This window comes from Suricata suricatta, chromosome 9 (assembly GCF_006229205.1).
Source record: "Suricata suricatta isolate VVHF042 chromosome 9, meerkat_22Aug2017_6uvM2_HiC, whole genome shotgun sequence".
Lineage (NCBI taxonomy): Eukaryota > Metazoa > Chordata > Mammalia > Carnivora > Herpestidae > Suricata > Suricata suricatta.
Genome location: NC_043708.1, coordinates 40114440 through 40132439, shown reverse-complemented (window position 1 = coordinate 40132439; position 18000 = coordinate 40114440). Strand labels below are relative to the sequence as shown.

The window sequence follows — 18000 nt, the reverse complement described above, 5'->3', positions numbered from 1 at the left end:
CCCCCCCCCCCCCCCACCCCCAGCCTGTGAACCCGGGATTCTAAGGGCAGAGAAAAGAGACCATACTTAAGCACAGGCCCTCGCATCCAACACCAGTGCGAGGCTGGGGGGCTGCGCTGCCAGTCCAGTCCAGGGGTGGAGGGTCTGGGTCAGGGCTGGCGCCGCAGCCGCTGGATGGAAGAGAACACGTGGGAGAGGCGATGTCAAATAGTTCGTAGACTTTTCGACGCGGATTCGTTATAACGCAGGAACTCTAGAGGAAAAGCCGCTATCCCGAGTAAATTGTAAAATCCTCTAATGATTAAGTTTTGCGGCTGTATGCCTAGTGAGTGTTCTTTTCCTGACTTCCAGGCCAACGGCAACCCGAATCTGTCGAGAGGTTTTGTAAAACTAATTTACTTAATGCCGCGTTCCTAACGGTCTCCAGGAGCTACACTGTAAATAGTCCCTAATCAACAGGAGTGGTATTTTCAATTAGGTCGGGCGAGACCTGTGAGGGCCTTCGATGAGAATTTAGACTTTTAGTCAACGTTTAAGTCTCGTGGGGCAATGTACTGTCCTAAAAGAAACAGGAAACAAAACAAAAACGATCAAATTCACACGTTCTTAAGCCTTTTACACTGGGAGTTTGTTTCCACCCGGAGAGGGATGGAAGAACACCTGAGAGGTTTCAGTTTTTTCGTTGGCTGTTTTGGATGATTATCTTGACGCGCAGGAGTGTTGAGTCTCAGGGGAGGCCGGCTTAAAGGGAAGTGGGTGTTGACTCACGGGCAACTGAACCTATTAGATTGTATCTGTGACTGCGCGGTTGCCGAGCGTTCGGCGGACGCGTAGGGGTGGATTTAGGTGTCCGACGGTTGCATCTGGAGGGGTGTGTAAGACTCTTTGGCGGAAGAACGCTATTAAGCTTCTTCTATGGGTGATTTAAAAAAAAAGTATTTCAGTTTTACTTGCTTAACTCTCACTTCTCATCAAATCTTAACTCTTACCTGTTTGGTTTTGCACTGCCAGTTCTAGATTTGGGGAGTGCTCTGTTGTTATGGTTATTGTTGGTCACGCGGCCTTTCTCTTGTCATCCCTACTCTTCGATTCACTGGCATGTGTTATTAATGGACTGAGTGGGATTAATGGGCAAATATGATGTTCTAGTCGTCTCTAATCCTGGACTAAATGTCAAATGGAAATTTCTAGCTTTTTGGATAGTCTGTTTAGACGTTTTTAAAGGTTGATGACTGCATGTTTTAAAATCATTTGAAATTCACATTTTGTTTTTCATACTCCTCAAAGTCCTCACCCTTCTCGTTCCTTCTCCCCAAAGTCCTCAAAGCGGTGACAGTTTTGTTCTGAAGTTTCACGGACCCAGAAGAAATTCTTCTGTTCTGAACTGTGGGAGTAGTTTTGTTACCAAAATATGAAAGGCTCTGAGTTTAGCCCGGAAAAGAAAAAAAGGGTTAAAATACCAGCGAGGAGACTTCGTGAGGTAGTTTCTCCAAATCAGGGAGATTACTGGGCTTTGCTGAAAGATGAGTCGCCCTGTGTTCCTCCAGCGTTGTCTGCAAATAAACGTCTTCCTGTTAGAACCGAGACTAGCTTGAATGGAACGTTATGTGGTATGTGACTCGGAATAGTTCTCACTTTTGTAAATCTTTAGTCTTTATTTTCTTTTATTTTCGCATTTCAGAATTTAGAGGATTTTTAATGTGTAAATTCTCAGACATAAGATAACGTCTAGTTTGTATAGATGTTTGAAAGCTGACCCCTTTCCCTGGGGAAATGGCTCCACAGCCAGTCCAATGGAAATTATAATATAGAATAGGTGGAATGAATGAAACATTTCCCATTGTGTTTGTTTTCTTTCTGTGGTTTTTGCACATTGTTCTTGTTCACATCTGTTGTGGACGCACTTAACTAGTATGGTGTGCTTATTGTTCATCAATAGGACTTTTTACTAAATGCTCTTACCTTCTGTTTGGATAGTGTTATTCAGTTTGGCATGTAGAACGTGAAGCAGTGTAACTTCTGCCTTTTGATGGCTTCCGTATTTCAGTTCACTTAACCTGTCTGGAGTTCAGTGAAAATGAAGAAGACCTATGCTTTTCCCTTTTCACTGATAATCATAAGGATCAAATTAATGAATATATGTGCAAAAACAAAAAAAAAGCTTAAATAATGCTACTTTGGGGGGAGAGGGTATGACAGAAAGGCTTACTTTTATATCATGTACATATTTTATTCCTGGCTAATGATTCTACCTATGCTTTGTCCAAATCCAACTGTGTAATGATATATTTTAAAAGATATTTATCTCATTTGATTGTCGGTACTCTTATTTTCCAAAATACCAACTGTAAAACTTAAAGCAGGATATATTTTAATTACATTTTAAGTATTTTTTTTTTGCATGAAATGTGTCTTCCAGTGTAGGTTTTGCATTAACATGGAGTTGATAGTTCTTGAATCATGCCTGTACAGTTTTTAAAGGAAAAGGTTCAGATTTTAAAATCATTCATATCGATTCCTTTGTTTTGTTAGGTTCATCAGACTTGACTTCTGCTAGAAATTATCAACAGCCTCCATTAGAAAATTCTATGGTGTCAGAAAGCGTAAGCAAAAGAATTCATAATTCCACTCATGTTAAGCTTTTTCAGTAGTGTTAAGTAATGTGTTCTTAAATTATGTTTGATTAGTAACAGGTTTTATTCTTGCTTAAATTTCACTTACAAAAGGAAATGTTTTACATACTACAATTATGACTTGAATAGTATTGAGACATTAAACAAAAAGTCTTCCATAAAATAAAATATACTCATTACTAGGATGTTGGAACACTGAGGGAAATACTGTAACCGAGAAGAAGCTCTGCTCTGATGTAAGGAAAAAGTATTCTAGACCAGAGACTTAACTTACTGCTAGGTAAAGGTAAAGAACCAGTAACAACATCATTTAAAAAAGTGAGGTATGATTACATATCATTCAAACTATTGTGAGGCCTTCTGTATGGTTTTTTTGAGGGGTCATTAAAAATAATAACATGAAATTCTCATCTTGATCTTTATAATACTGAAAATATTTGAAGATAAATATATTTTGTTCATGCAATCTAATTAGATTTTGATCACTAAGCATAATGTTGACTATAGCTTGTCCATTAAACAAGTCTTTAAAGAAGAGAATTTCACAGTATAATATTTTGAAAATTGAAGTCCATTCCTGGTAGGAATGAGATTAAAACTGTTAACTTATCAACTTTGTGAAACATTCATAATAAAAAAGGTATAACTACATGCTGTATTTGGTCCCTAAGTAAATGCGTAGGCTTTGGGTTGTTGTTCTTTGTTTCTTTTTTGAGTAGAGCTTATTTAATGATGAATGCTCTTTGAATTCCATTATCTAAAAATTTCCCAGATGCATGGATATGCTATTATATAATTGAAAATAAATCAGTGATCTTTGGAAGATCATCAGGATTCCATTAGATTTACTATGGACTCAAAGCTTGTTTTGTATAGAATGCTTAAGGTAAAATATGCCTGCAAAGCAAATTCTGTTCATTATCATTTTTTCTTGAATACAACCTGCACTTTGCCTTTGTATCTTTGTTTGATTAAATGAGTGCTAAGATTAGAGCGTGGATTGACTTGATCATGCTATTTTAGTGAGGAAACTAAAGGAGTTTGTGCCTAATATGCTCATATTTATAAGCTTATTTATTATCTGCTTTTATTCATATGTATTTCTCTACACTACCAGAAAGTGAGATATCCCTTTTCCTATTTGGGCTAGGTGTTATACATGAGTAGAAAGAAAATAAAAACTTTAAAATTCATTAAAGAGGGATGCCTGGGTGGCTCAGTCAGTTGAGCGTTCGACTTTGGCTCAGGTCATGATCTCATGGTTTGTGGGTTCGAGCCCTGTGTCGGACTCTGTGCTGACCGCTAGCTCAGAGCCTGGAACCTGCTTTGGATTCTGTATCTCCCTCTGTCTCTGTCCCTTCCCTGTTTACACTCTGTCTCTCATAAATAAATGTAAAAAAAATTTTTAATAAATAAAATTCATTGTAGAAAATACAAAGAGAAAAAGGAAAGAAGAAATTCTGTAGCTGAAGTAAACAACTGTTGCTTTCTTTTTTTTTAAATTTTAATTTATTTTTGAGATACAGCTATAGACAGTGTGAGCAGGGGAGGGTCAGAGAGAGAGAGAGAGGGAGATACAGAATCTGAAACAGCCTCCAGGCTCTGAGCTAGCTGTCAGCAGAGAGCCTGATGTGGGGCTGGAACCCACGAACCGTGAGATCATGACTGAAGCCGGATGCTTAACCGACTGAGCCACCCAGGCGCCCCAACAACTGTTGCTTTCATATGTTTTATGAAAAAGGACCATACTGTTTTATCATTAAGTAGTATTAAGGATATTTTTCCATACCATTGATTCTTTTACCTAGAAACTTTTCATGCATTTGTAAAATTTCACTATGTGTACCATAATTTATTTGTTCATGTTCCTGTCATTTGACATTAATTACCCCACTCCCAATTTTTGATACTATAAACAATCATGTGATTTACATTCTGGTATATATTTCAGGTCATTTCACTAGGATTAATTTCTGGATGTAAAATTATTAAATCAAAGAATAGGCACACTTCTTGAAATGCTTCTAAATTGCCTCTAGAAAGACTGTATCAATATACATTATTCAGCAAGATCATGAGCAGAATTAGTGGTATTATTTCCCCCCAGCTTTACCAATACAAGGCATTAAAAGTAGACTAAAAAAAAAGTTGCCATTTTGATAGGTAAAAGAGACATTCTTTTATTATTACTGAAGGAGAATTTTTTTCATGTATATTACCTTCTGTATTCTTTTGTGAATTACATATTTATGTGTTATACTTCTTAGTCATTTGTAGGAAGTATTTATATTAATTTCCCAGATACTGTATTCTATTGTTTTGTTACCCTCGTTGACTATTTTTTTTAATATTTTATTTATTTTAGAGAGAGCATGAGCAGGGGAGGAGCAGAGAGAGGGGGGTGGACAGAGGATTCAAAGCGGGCTCTGCACTGACAGCAGTAAGCCTGATGTCAGGCTCCAACTCACAAATTGTGAGATGTGAGATCATGACTCGAGCCAAAGTAGGATGCCCAATTGACTGAGCCACCCAGGTGCCCCTCATCGACTATTTTTTAGGAAGTTAGCACCTGTTGTCAGGGGATCACTTTCTTTTAATGATTTTCTCTTTACCCTTTTCTGCTTTAGCATGGGGGGAAAAAGAAGAGATGTGCCTAAGGAAAGTGAAGAGCACTGTTGCATGAAACTAGTACTCAAAGAGTCATGTTGTCTTCGCACTGAATAGAATTGTTTTTTTTTAACTTTTTAAAAATGTTTTTTATTTATTTTTGAGAGACAGAGAGAGACAGTGCGAGCAGGGGAGGGTCAGAGAGAGAGGGAGACACAGAATCTGAAGCAGGCTCCAGGCTCTGAGCTAGCTGTCAGCACAGAGCCCAACGTGGGGCTTGAACCCACGAACAGTGAGATCATGACCTGAGCTGAAGCCAGATGCTTAACTGACTGAGCCACCCAGGCGCCCCTGAATAGAATCTTAAAGATGAAGACTAGGGTCTTCACCCTACACATAGGGTGACAGAAAGCTTTTTGCCAGTATAGAAGCCTTCTGAGACCACATTATGAGCTCAATGATACAGAATGTTGTGATTAATTTGTGATGCTGTTTTATGTGTTGGCCAACCTTATGTACTCTGACTTACAGTGAATCAGGTTTTCATATCCAACTGTACCAGCTGAATTGTTACATGACTGTCTGCTAGAAGTGGCAAATGGAGATTTGAGTCTGAATTTCAGGGCCACAGTTGCTTGCTTGTTCATTTACTCACTCATTCAACTAATTCTTGAGTGTCTTCAAGGTACCTAAGCATTGCAGTGGTTCTGGGAATTAAGTCTCTAAAAGCACACAGTCCTGCCCTCCTATAGCACAGCAGTCACATAGCTAGTAAATGCTACTTGATAAGTAATAAATCATAAAGATACTTTAGACTTTCATTTCTTCTTTTCATATCCCAAAGGATTTTTCTAAAGATGTTGCAGAGCAGAGGTTGCCTTTGGATAAACTGGAAGAGAACAACAGACAAAAAGGTAAAAGGATAGATTTGCTTTTTTAAAAATTAATCAGTTATTATTATTATTTTGCTGTGGTAAATTACACATAACAGAATCTCTCTTTTTAAGAGTACAATTCTGTCGCATTAGATACATTCACATTATGCAGTTATCACCACCATCCATTTCCAGAACTTTTTCATCTTACCTGGTTGAAACTCTGTACTCATTAAACACTAACTCTCCATTTTCCCCTGCTCTAGTTTTATGATTGACTTATTTCACTTAGTGTGTCTTCGTGGCTCATCTATGTTGTATGTGTCAGGAGTTTCTTTTTTTGAGGTGGGGGGGAGAGAGAGATACACACAGAACTCAAAGCAAGCTCCAGGCTCTGAGCTGTCAGCACAGAGCCTGATGTGGGGCTTTAACTCACGGACTGTGAGATCATGACCTGAGCTGAAATCCGACACTCAACCAACTGAGCCACCCAGCTTCCCCTCTTTTTTTTTTTTGTAATGTCTTTTATTTTTGAGAGAGAGAAAGAGACAGACACAGTGTGAGGGGGTGAGATGTTGAGAGAGAGGAAGAATCCAAAGCAGGCTCCAGGCTCAGAGCTGTCAGCACAGAGCTTGACGCCGGGCTCGAAAACACGAGATACGAGATCGTGACCTGAGCTGAAGTCAGATGCTCAACTGAGCCACCCAGGTGCCCTGGGAGTTTCTTTATAAGGATAGGATTTTAGGTTTTTAGATTATAAGGCATTCATCGATTTTTTTTTTAAAAGATACTTATTAAACAGTTTTTTCTTATTATTTTGATTATTTCATTTAAATTAATTTTTCTTTCCAAATTAGGCTAGTAATGAATCTTTAAAATCAGAAAAAGGTTTGCAATGGTAATGGTAATTTTATTCTTACTAACCTATTGCATAAATTTGGAATTAAATACTTATAAAAATTTATAAATTCTGAATTCAAGTTTTGAATAGTTGGGAAGATAATAGATTAAAAAGTTAAAAACATGCTTTGAAGAAATTGATTTAGTGACATTTTTAATGTAGATTTATTTTTGCTTAAGCAGTTTTCTCTTTTGAATTTGAGCAAATGGCTCCAATTTGGCCTTAGGTGTTTTTATTACATTTTTTTTCCCTAGGGTCTAGGGTTATGACTATGTATTTAAAAAATCTTTTTTAATTTTTATTTACTTTTGAGAGAGACAGAGTGTGAGCAGGGCAGGGGCAGAGAGAGGAGGAAACACAGAATCCGAAGCAGGTTTCAGGCTCTGAGCTGTCAGCACAGAGCCCAACATGGGCTCCAACGCATGAACCATGAGATTATGACCTGAGCTGAAGTTGGACGCTTAACCAACTGAGACACCCAGGCACCCCGGGTTATGACTATTATTAATCGTTCATTAATATTATTATAATATTAATCAGACATTAATTTGTCACATTTTTTAAAATTAAGTCTTATTGCTGAATTTCTAAACATTCTTAAAAAGCTGTTTTTTGGTAGCTTTATTAAATTTTAACAATCTGAATTATATTTTATGTCTCAATTTCACAGCAGATGACATCTTTATTTCTCAGTATACCATGGGACAGAAGGATGCTCTAAGGGCAATTTTAAAGCAAAAGTAAGTTTCATTTACAAAAAATCGGTGGGACATTTCTTACGTGTTTATATGGTTCTCAAAGATTAGTTTCATTTTATAATGTGTGAAATATGTATAAAGCATTTTTATGGCACTGGACACACAAAACAGTTGATAGCTGTTAACAATTATTATTATTATAGAAGAGGTACTGTTCAAGAACTTTATGTGCATTAATTCAATACTCACAAAATCCAATGAAGTGTATTTCACCACATCCCAATTTTACAAAATCCCCATGTTATAGATGAGGAAACTGAAGCACACAGAGATTGATTTTTCCCCAGGTCATTTAGCAAGTATTTTTTGGGCTAGGATTCAGACCCAGGCAGTCTGCCTCTAGAGTTTGCTTTCTTAATCACTTCACTGTACTACTTGTAGCTATGGTCAAGTGGTTCCAAATACATAACACTTATTATTTACTATCCAAGGACATTTAGACTTTTCCTGGTCAAGATTTAAGAAAGGGACAAGGTTAGCGTCTGGATGGAGTGAAGGGAGACCACGGCTACTACTCAATTTAAATGTTCCCTCCCAAGTTTATCTTAAATACCAGTGAAACACAAAACCAGCCCTGACAGCAGCACCATGAAAAGCTGGTCTCCACTGCTCTGGCAGCAATTTTTATTATTTTTATCATTAGTGGGGATGGAATGAGCTACATATTCTTAGGCTAAATGTATTCTACTTCTGAACTGGTGGAGTTTGGAAGGCCCCTTAGACAATAAGAGAAATGTTTACTGCATTTTGAATTCTTATTTTATTAAAAAAAAGGAAATTTTATATTACTTCAGTAAATGGAAACTCAGTATGGTTATTTTAATAATACAATTAAAATAAACTATTCATAACTATTAAATAAAAACGATTAAAACGTTTATTTTTCCACCTACAGTTGTCCATGGCATACAGATTATGCACTGTGAAACGTGGGCCTAACAAAAATAAATACTATCGCTAAAACACAAGGGTGTGATCTGAGCCAGCCAGAGTTTACTAGCTGGTTGTTTGTCCTCATCATGTTTTTCATTTTTAGCTTTGTTCACCAAACAATTCTCAGTATGTGGTATGGTGGTTAGGAGAGAAACTTGGAGGGTAAACTGTACCCTGCAGTTTAGAAATATATAAGAAAAAGCGAAAGTAAGGGAATGAGTTGTGGTGCAGTCTCTCAAATTCTATAGTTGAACCAAAAAAATCACAGATTACATCTGACTCATTTGGATAGTGATTACTACTCCTTCCAGCTGACCCCCCCAGAAGAAGAGGTTGCTTGCCACTGCAGTAGGGACCTTATCAACTCACCTTCAAGTCAGAACTCTCCAAACTGAAATCTCACAACTCTCAGATCAGGGAGGGAGAAGTTGTTCATAAACAAATAGACAGTGAGCGGTAACAGAATACTACCCATCTTAGTAAGTCTCTCCCCATTTTGGGATAAATGTACAGAATTAAAAAACAAAATCTATGAAGGGCCTTGTGAACGTGACTACAATTTACAGAATAATAAATGAATCAGAAATATAAAAACTACTCGTGTTGGGTTAAAAGACAATCTAACTGGATCTCAAGAGGTATATTTTGCTGTAGTCAGTGTCACTTGAATTTATTATTTTTTTAAATGTTTATATTTGAGAGAGACCACATGGGAGAGGGGCAGAGAGAGAGGGGGACAGAGGACCTAAAGCGGGCTCTATGCTGACAGCAGAGAGCCATATGTGGGGCTCAAACTCACCAGTCATGAGATCATAACCTGAGCCACCCAGGCGCCCCTTGAATTTATTGTTTTAGAGAGTGGCAGATGGAATTTGGCAGAGTGATCCTAAAATTTACCTGGAAGGACATACATACTGTTAAGAAATATATACATATGGAATACACATAGTTGAGAATAGCTGATTTAGGGAGAGGGAACTGGAATGATGGAGAATTTGTCCCATCTGACATAATATACTCTAAAGCTGTACTGGTAAGAAGTAATTGACCAGAGCCAGGAATGAAGAGTCTGGCCAGAGTGTCTAGAACAGGGGTGGAATGCCCTTACATGTAGCTGGAGAGGAAGCAAGGGGCTAGCTAGGTTATAAACTTTAAAGAAGAGAAGTGGCAAATCATCTTAAAATATTATGATGCATAATTCTTAAAAGGCTCATTCAGATGGCAATTAGCAAAAGATGGATTGGGTCGGGGGTATCTGGGTGTCTCAGTCAGTTAAGCGTCCAACTCTTGGTGTCAGTTCAGGTCATGATCTTGTGGTTTGTGGGTTTGAGCCCTGCACTGGGCTCTGTACTGCACTGACAGCAGAGAACCTGCTTGAGTATTCTCAATCTCTCTCTCTCTGTCCCTCCCATCAAAAAAGAAAAAAAAAAAAAAGGATTGGAAGAGGACTGAACTATAGTCCAGGAAACCAACTAGCTACAAGTTTTGGGGGGATCTCTTTGAGAGAGATTCATTTGGTCCTCGATACGTTGGAGGGTGGTAGAGTGAGGTCAGAAATCACACTGGTTTGGAGAGGAGTAGACAGATTTGGAAGATGTTTTAGAGTTGGAATTGACGGTTAGGTCTGAGAGTGAAAAAGGAGCTAAGGATGAATCCTAGATTTTTGGTTTCTATACATGCATGGTCAGTGGTAGTGTTCACTAAAAAGGAAATCCTTGGGAAGGAATACTTGAGGGAATAAATTTCATTTTGAGAGCTTGTTTGGAGGTTCTAGCAGGGGAACGCAGCTACTCGTATACCCTTGACCGAAGAACGGTCCTCCTCTATCGGGGATGGTCGTCCTCTTCGACCGAGCGCGCAGCTTCGGGAGGGACGCACATGGAGCGGTGAGGGAGGAAGGGGACACCCGCCTAGCCAGCCAGATCAGCCGAATCAACCCTGGCGATCAATGGGGTGACAGATGTCACATCCAGATCGCCCTCACATCCAATAAATTTCATTTTGGACATACGAGACATCCAAGTAAAAACTGTCCAATAGGATATTAAATATAAAGGTCAATTTTATAAAAAGTCTAAGCTAGGAATCTAGATGTTAAAAGTAATCAGTATAGGGGAGCCTGGTTGGCTTAGTCAGCTAAGTGTCCAACATCGGCTCAAGTCATGGTCTCACCGATCGTGATTTGAACCCCGCGTCCAGCTCTGTGTTGATAGCTCAGAGCCTGGAGCCTGCTTTAGATTCTGTGTCTCCCTCTCTCTCTGTCCCTCCCATGCTCACACTGTCTCTGTCTCTCTCTCAAAAATTATTTTAAAAAATTTTTAAAAAGGGAGTAATCAGTGTAGAAATTGTAGTTTGATCTCTGGAAATGGTTGAAGTGACTCACTGAGAGTGAAAGAGAAGATTGCATAGAGTAGGACTGTAAGAATGTAAAAGCTAGGCAGAAAAGCAGGCTATCTTCTAAATGCGACATAGTTTATCCAGAGATGTGGGAGAGTGTGGTGTTAACAAAGCCAGAGAATTAAGTTCTGAGTTTGATATACTCCTCAGAGATAAAGAAAGATAAGGACTGAAAAAAAGTGTCCATTGAATTAAGCAAAAATTATTACTGGCCTTGTTGAGGGCAGTTTCTGCAGCGTATTGGGATAGATGCCATATTCAGAAGATTTAGGAATAAAGAAAAAACTCTGGGGCACCTGAATGGCTCAATCAGTTAAGCATCTGATTCTTGGTTTTGGCTCAGGTCATGATCTCAGTCATGATATCGGCCCCTGCGTCAGCTCTGTATTGTTGGTACAGAGACTGCTTTGAATTCTGTCTCTCTCTCAAAATAAATAAATAAACTTTAAAACTTTTCTTAAAAAAAAAATGAAGAAACAATTTCTTCTGCATGACAGTTGTGTATTTTCCCAGCTCTTTACACTTAGAAGCTATTTATATTTGTTATGTTGAGCATTTAATTTGATAATTAGAAAAAAAACTTAAAAGCCTGAAAGAAGTTGATGTCTGGTTTTACATTTTAAATTTTTTATTAAAATTTTTTTAATGTTTATTTATTTTTGAGAGAGGGGGAGACAGAATATGAGCAGGAAAGGGGCAGAGAGAGAGAGAGGGAGACACAGAATCTGAAGCAGACTCCAGACTTGAGCCATCAGCTTAGAGCCCAGTGCAGAGCTTGAACCCATGAACTGTAAGATCATGACCTGAGCCAAAGTTGGATACTTAACCAACTGAGCCACCCATCCACCCCTAGTTTTACATTGTTATTTCTCTTGTTGGTTAATTTATTTTTATTTTTTATTCATTTCAATGTTTGTTTACTTTTTTTCTCATATAGTTCATTGTCAAGTTGGTGTCCATATAATACCCAGTGCTCTTCCCCACAAGTGCCCTCCTCCATGACAATCACCCCTCTAACCCTTTCCCCTTCCCCCTTCCCCCGTCAGTTCATTTTCAGTATTAAAGAGTCTCTCATGATTTGCCTTCCTCCCCCTCCCCATGGTCCTCTGTTGTTTCTGCTGTTAGACCTATGAGTGAAAACATATGGTATCTGTCCTTCTCTGCCTGACTTATTTTGCTTAGCATGACACCCTCAAGGTCCATCTACTTTCCTACAAATGGCCAGATTTCATTCTTTCTCATTGCCATTTAGTACTGCATTGTATAGATAAACCACATCTTCTTGATCCATTCATCAGGTGATGGACATTATGTTCTTTCCATGATTTGGCTATTGTAGAAAGTGCCACTATGAACTTTGAGGTACATGTGCTCCTATGCATCAGCACTCCTGTTTCCTTTGGGTAAATCCCAAGTGGCACTGCTGGGTCATAGGGGAGTTCTACTGTTAATTTTTTGAGGAGCCTCCACACTGTTTTCCAGAGCGGCTGATCCAGTTTACATTCCCACCAGCAGTGTAGGAGGGTGCCCATCTCTCCACACCCTCGCCAGCATCTATAATTTCTTGATTTGTTCATTTTAGCCACTCTGGCATGAGGTGGTTTTGATTTGTGTTTCTCTGATGATGAGTGATGTTGAGCATTGTTTCATGTGTCTGTTGGCCATCTGGATGTCCTCTTTGGAGAAGTGTCTATTCATGTCTTCTGCCCATTTCTTCACTGATGTTTATTTACTTTTGAGACAGAGACAGAGTGTGAGTAGGGGAGGGGCAGAGAGAGAGGAAGACACAGAATCCAAAGCAGGCTCCAGGCTCTGAGCTGTCGGCACAGAGCCCAGTGCGGGCCTCAAACTCACGAACTGCGAGATCATGACCTGAGCCACCCAGGTGCCCCTCTTGTTAATTTAATGTACTCAGGAAGAATGATCAATCTTTTTTTTTTTTTTTTAAGAATGACCAATCTTAAAGGGTAAGTCACATTCAGACTTAAAACAGGAATACTGAAAGATAGGAATATCTGAATTGTATTTTCTTCATACACCAGATAATCAGATATATATTGAGAGCCTGCTTTGTGCTTATTTCTTTCTTACTTGCTGTTTGGCATTTAAGAAGTTCCCCTTCTCTGCCCCCATCCACTCCAGGTTTCTTTGAACTTAGTTGGAGAGGATAAGTACACATGTGGAGGAATGAGTGATCTGAACTGTAATAGGAAACATCACTGCATTTAATAGATTATGAAACTGTTCTGCACATTTAAACCATGCAGTCGCTGCTTCCCAAGCTCAGTTGTGTACTGTAGGCGGTAAAAGCAAAAGGAGCCATGAAGGGACAGATCAATTGGAAGTGTTTAAGGACAAATTTTTGAAAAGGGGAAGGCTTGTGTTGGATCTTAAAGGGAGTTAACTGGAAGAAGGTTGAGAGATCAGTGAGAGAAGGCACAGAGTCAGCTGCAGGAAGGCTGTGGTGCAGCCAGTGAGGAGGAGTGGGACACCTGAGAGTCGTCTGTGAGGTGACAGGAGGTGTATATAGGAAGTGAGGGCATGGCCAGAGGATGGTATGTGTGGAAGGTCAAACAGAAGAAATTGGCCTATTTATTTGTCTCTTGGGAACAATTTTTAGATTGTTGAATGGTGGAGAAATGTATTTGGGAAGTTTTTAAATGAGTAAAATCTGCAAGAATGAAATAGTTGGCAGGAGGTGATGAAGTCTTTTTTTTTTTTTTTTTTTAACCAGAGAGGCAGAAGCCCGAGGGAGAAGTGCTCTTCTGAGAGAGCTAGATATGGGAAGATCTCTAGGAATCGTACCCTGACCCGGCCTTACTGTGTCTTGATCAAGTGAACTCTGTTATCTCTATGAACCTCTTTTTCATCTATAAAATTAGGAAGTTAGAATAGATGGCCTATTAGGTTCCCCCGTCTCTCTAGTTCTGGGACACCGTTCCTGCAATTGTGATGAAATAATGGACAACTTGATGACTCAGCGAGGTGTGAGAAGTGGAAGGTAGAGAAGTCCAGGTAACTTCCAAATTCTGAGACAGAGAAAAATGATCCTCTTAGTCAAAATGAAGAAATATCAAAGAGGAGTAAGTTTAAGAGCTGCTCTGAGTCTTCTTAGAGATTGGGGGTGGGGGGGAGTGTTCAGCAGCTAGAGATGGAGTGCCTTCCTTCCGATCTTACTGAGATTTGCCTATGGACTCTGCAGAGTTTTTGGTTAATTTTTTAAATATTTATTTTTGAGGGAGAGAGAGAAAGAGAGTGAGAGTGGAGGAGGGGCAGAGAGAGAGGGAGACACAGAATCTGAAGCAGGCTCCAGGCTCTAAGCTGTCAGCACAGAGCCCAACACGGGGCTCAGACCCACCAACCATGAGATCATGACCTGAGCAAAAATTAGATGCTTAACCGACTGAGCCACCAAGGTGCCCTGTGTCGGTCTGTCTGTCTGTCTGTCTCTTTTTTAGGCCAAATATAAAACAAAATCAACCAGTTTTTTTTTAAGTATTTAGTTAAATCTTTTATTATAAATATATGCCTATTTGCTCTCATTTTTAATCAGGCTGCTTAAAACTTTTGTTCCCTGTTTTAACAAACTATGTGACATTTATTTAACCTAAATGAGCTAGAATTGAAAAAATTTTAGCAGTTTTAACGATATATCTTAGGTTGTCTTCCTTTGGGAGTAGCACATAATACTTGAAATCTTAGAACCTTTTCGATGTGATTTGAATTCATACTTCTGGATTATATATCTTTGGAATTGTGTCCTTGTCATTTCTGCATATGTAAGTCTTATTATCTGAAATTTCACAGGCTTCAAGAAATTATTTCTTTAGTGTTTAGTTAGTGGCCTGACCTTTCATAGATTTCATGAACCAAATGACTGGTAAGATCCTTATAGGGAAAACCAAGTGATCTAATGTTTTAAAAAAATCAAGAAAACCCACCATCAGCAGATTACCACTATAGGTGCTTCTTGAAACGGCTCAGGGTAGCTTGCTGAATACATTTTTATGCCTTTTTTACTTACAGAACTCAAAACATGCCTGCTTTTAAGGAGGTAAAGGTACAGCTTTTAGAAGATGCAGGCACAGAAAAGGACGCTGTTACTCAGGAGACCAGAACTTCACCCAGTGGAATTGATTCGGCTACGACCGTGGCCGCAGCAACTGCGGCTGCCATCGCAACAGCAGCTCCGCTGATAAAAGTATGTATTTTTTTCCAGATACTCCCAGCATCGTTGTGAGATGTAAAAATATTTGTTAGGAACTGATTCTACAAGTGATTGTATCCAACTGTAGACTAAGGTTGTTCTAGTTGCTCTCAGTTTGAAGTAATTTTTCTGTTCGTGGTTGTGTATTACCTCTCAGGTGTTGAGACTTCCCTTTGCTGTGAGAATGCAGAGGGCCTAGGACTGCCCAGAGTTAGCACCCAAATATCTCATCCAGGGAGCCCCCACGTCCTCGGCAACCTGGGACAACTGCTCATCCTTATTTTGGAACTAGAAAAGCACTTCAAGATTGTCTGTGCCACCCGCCTCAGTTTGCAAGTGGCAAAACAGGTCCCCAGGCTAATAGATGGCTGAGCTCAGACTAGGACTCCAGGCTGCTGACCTAATTGAGTATGAGATGAGTGAAGTATCAAAAGCTAATTTGTTGTGTGATCTGCGTCCTTTTAATTACCGTTTAAGTATTTTATTTCTGGCATTATAAAAATTCTTTTGTTGCCAATGTGTTATTTTCTTAATGAGAGAAAAGATATCCAGGTTAGCTATCTTCTGCCTTTCATTCCTGTGATTCTAAAAATAAAGATATAAATTCATCAGAGATTTAGAGAGTAAAAGTCCAGTTTGATCATTTTTGAAAGCAATCACTTTAAACAACATTTTTAGTGACAACATCTTTTTGATATCATTTGATATTTTATTGTTTTAGGTACAGAGTGATTTGGAAGCAAAAGTCAATTCTGTTACAGAATTACTCAATAAGTTACAGGAGACTGATAAACAGTTACAGCGTGTGACAGAGCAGCAAACAAGTGTTCAGAATAAACATGAGAAACTACATTGTCATGATCATGAAAAGCAAATGAACATGTTTATGGAGCGGCACATGAGGCATCTTGAAAAATTACAACAGCAGCAGATAGATATTCAGGTATCTGGAATAAAGCCAGCATGCATCTATGGTCTTTTATCACTTGCATCCCTAAACTGATATCCATTGATTATCGCAGTAGCTCATTAGATTGTTACAGCTTTAGTTCTTAAATAACGATTTGCTTGTTATCACTCCTCGTCTCTACGTGGAGACCTCTCTGCATATTCTAGTTCAAGTATCACTAGTTCTGTAAGACATTTCCTTGGACTTGGCTTTTCCTTCTTTTGTGGTATTTCTGTTCATACCATTAAACAAATTTTTTTAATGTTTTATTTATTTTTGAGAAAGTGAGAGAAACAGTGTGAGCAGGGGAGGGTCAGAGAGAGAGAGAGAGAGACACAGAATCTGAAGATAGGCTCCAGGCTCTGAGCTAACTGTCAGCACAGAGCCTGATACAGGGCTTGAACCCACGAACTGTGAGATTATGGCCTGAGCCGAAGCCAGTCGCTTAACCAACTGAGCCACCCAGGCTCCCCTGTTCATACCATTTTTAAAGTGCTGATATTGCATCTCCCTGCCTTGTTTACATTGGTACTTGTTAGCTTGAGAATGTGCATCAGAATCACTTGAAGTACTTTATAAAAATACACATGCTTGTACCTCTCAGGGATTGAGACAGCAGGTCTGAGATGGGACCTAAAAATAAGAAACTCTTTAATGATTCTGATGACATGAGAACCAGCTGGTATATGTATTTACATTACATTACAAGAATGAACATTTTTAATTGCCTTTTGAATATGAGGCACTGGGCTACTATCAAAAGAAGAGTTATACTCATAGGAGCTGATAGCACAGTTTCTTATTTATTTTGGAATTTCTATGTCCTGGGATAGTACCCAGCACTCAGGTACTTCGTATGTATATGTGTGTGTGTATACACATATATATTTGTATATATATATATATATATATATATATATATATATATATATATACCCCCACACACATTTTTTTAATGAATGAATGACCTGCACTATAAATGCATTGGTTTTAATTACTTTTATTTTTGTCTAATTAATGTTTAAATTTAAGACTTAAAAAAATTAAAATACCACATTCAGAAGAATACAGAACAATAAGTTTATTTATTATAGCTCAGTATGTTATCATGGAATAAAACACTAATATTCTATAATCTTCAAAACTTCTTAATAGAGCTTGGCTTGAGCTTTCCATGTAGTTGAAGACAGTATTTTCCGTGGAGCAGTTATGGCCATGCAAAGTAAGGTTTTCAGAAGTGCTCTATGTATGACTAAAATTGTGTGTGCAGCAGGGTTCCTCATGAGAAGCTAGGAGTGGGCCCGTCAGAAAGCTGGTCTTGGGTCTGCAAATGCACTTCTCTGAGCCTTGATTTCTTTACCCAGAACAACCTTTATTTTTTTGTCCAGAGTAAAATGAGATGACAGATTTGAAAAGCACATTGGTTTCTTAAGGAGTGTGTCCTACTTGTCTTACTGACATGCCCGTCTGCCATTTATCTAGTCTTCCATAAATAAACCCATAATTTATTGACTTTCTGAGTTCCAAGTTTGGAAGAATGGGATCTTTTTTAACTTAGACATCTTGTTTATAAAACTTATAATTACAGAGAAAGTTGAAGTTTTAGTGACATATTAGGTATATTAGTAATTTGATAAATGCTTAATAAAATGAAAATTGTTGAGTCTGTCCCATATATTTTATATAAAGAGATCTCTAGACATTTTTGAGAATTCTGTAAAGCTATAAATCTTTTTAGGT

General features: G+C 38.5%; 2 protein-coding genes across 7 annotated transcripts in view; one reads left to right on the top strand and one right to left on the bottom strand.

Moving 5' to 3' along the window:
- Window positions 1–278, bottom strand: part of TIMM9 (translocase of inner mitochondrial membrane 9) — a 12327-nt gene extending 12049 nt beyond the window's left edge. For 2 of the 3 annotated variants that reach the window (XM_029951631.1, XM_029951633.1), the window contains exon 1: window positions 67–278. The gene's annotated coding sequence lies outside the window, so the exon portion shown is untranslated. The remainder of the gene's footprint in view (window positions 1–66) is intronic. The other variant, XM_029951630.1, reaches the window with a different exon arrangement.
- A 416-nt stretch (window positions 279–694) lies between these two features.
- Window positions 695–18000, top strand: part of KIAA0586 (KIAA0586 ortholog) — a 117027-nt gene continuing 99721 nt past the window's right edge. For 2 of the 4 annotated variants that reach the window (XM_029951483.1, XM_029951480.1), the window contains exons 1-7: window positions 695–935; window positions 1319–1610; window positions 2533–2603; window positions 6085–6154; window positions 7687–7756; window positions 15131–15305; window positions 16033–16254. In XM_029951483.1, coding sequence (XP_029807343.1) covers window positions 1412–1610; window positions 2533–2603; window positions 6085–6154; window positions 7687–7756; window positions 15131–15305; window positions 16033–16254 — 807 coding nt within the window. In that variant the 5' untranslated portion in view covers window positions 695–935; window positions 1319–1411. The remainder of the gene's footprint in view (window positions 936–1318; window positions 1611–2532; window positions 2604–6084; window positions 6155–7686; window positions 7757–15130; window positions 15306–16032; window positions 16255–18000) is intronic. The other 2 variants (XM_029951481.1, XM_029951482.1) reach the window with 2 other exon arrangements.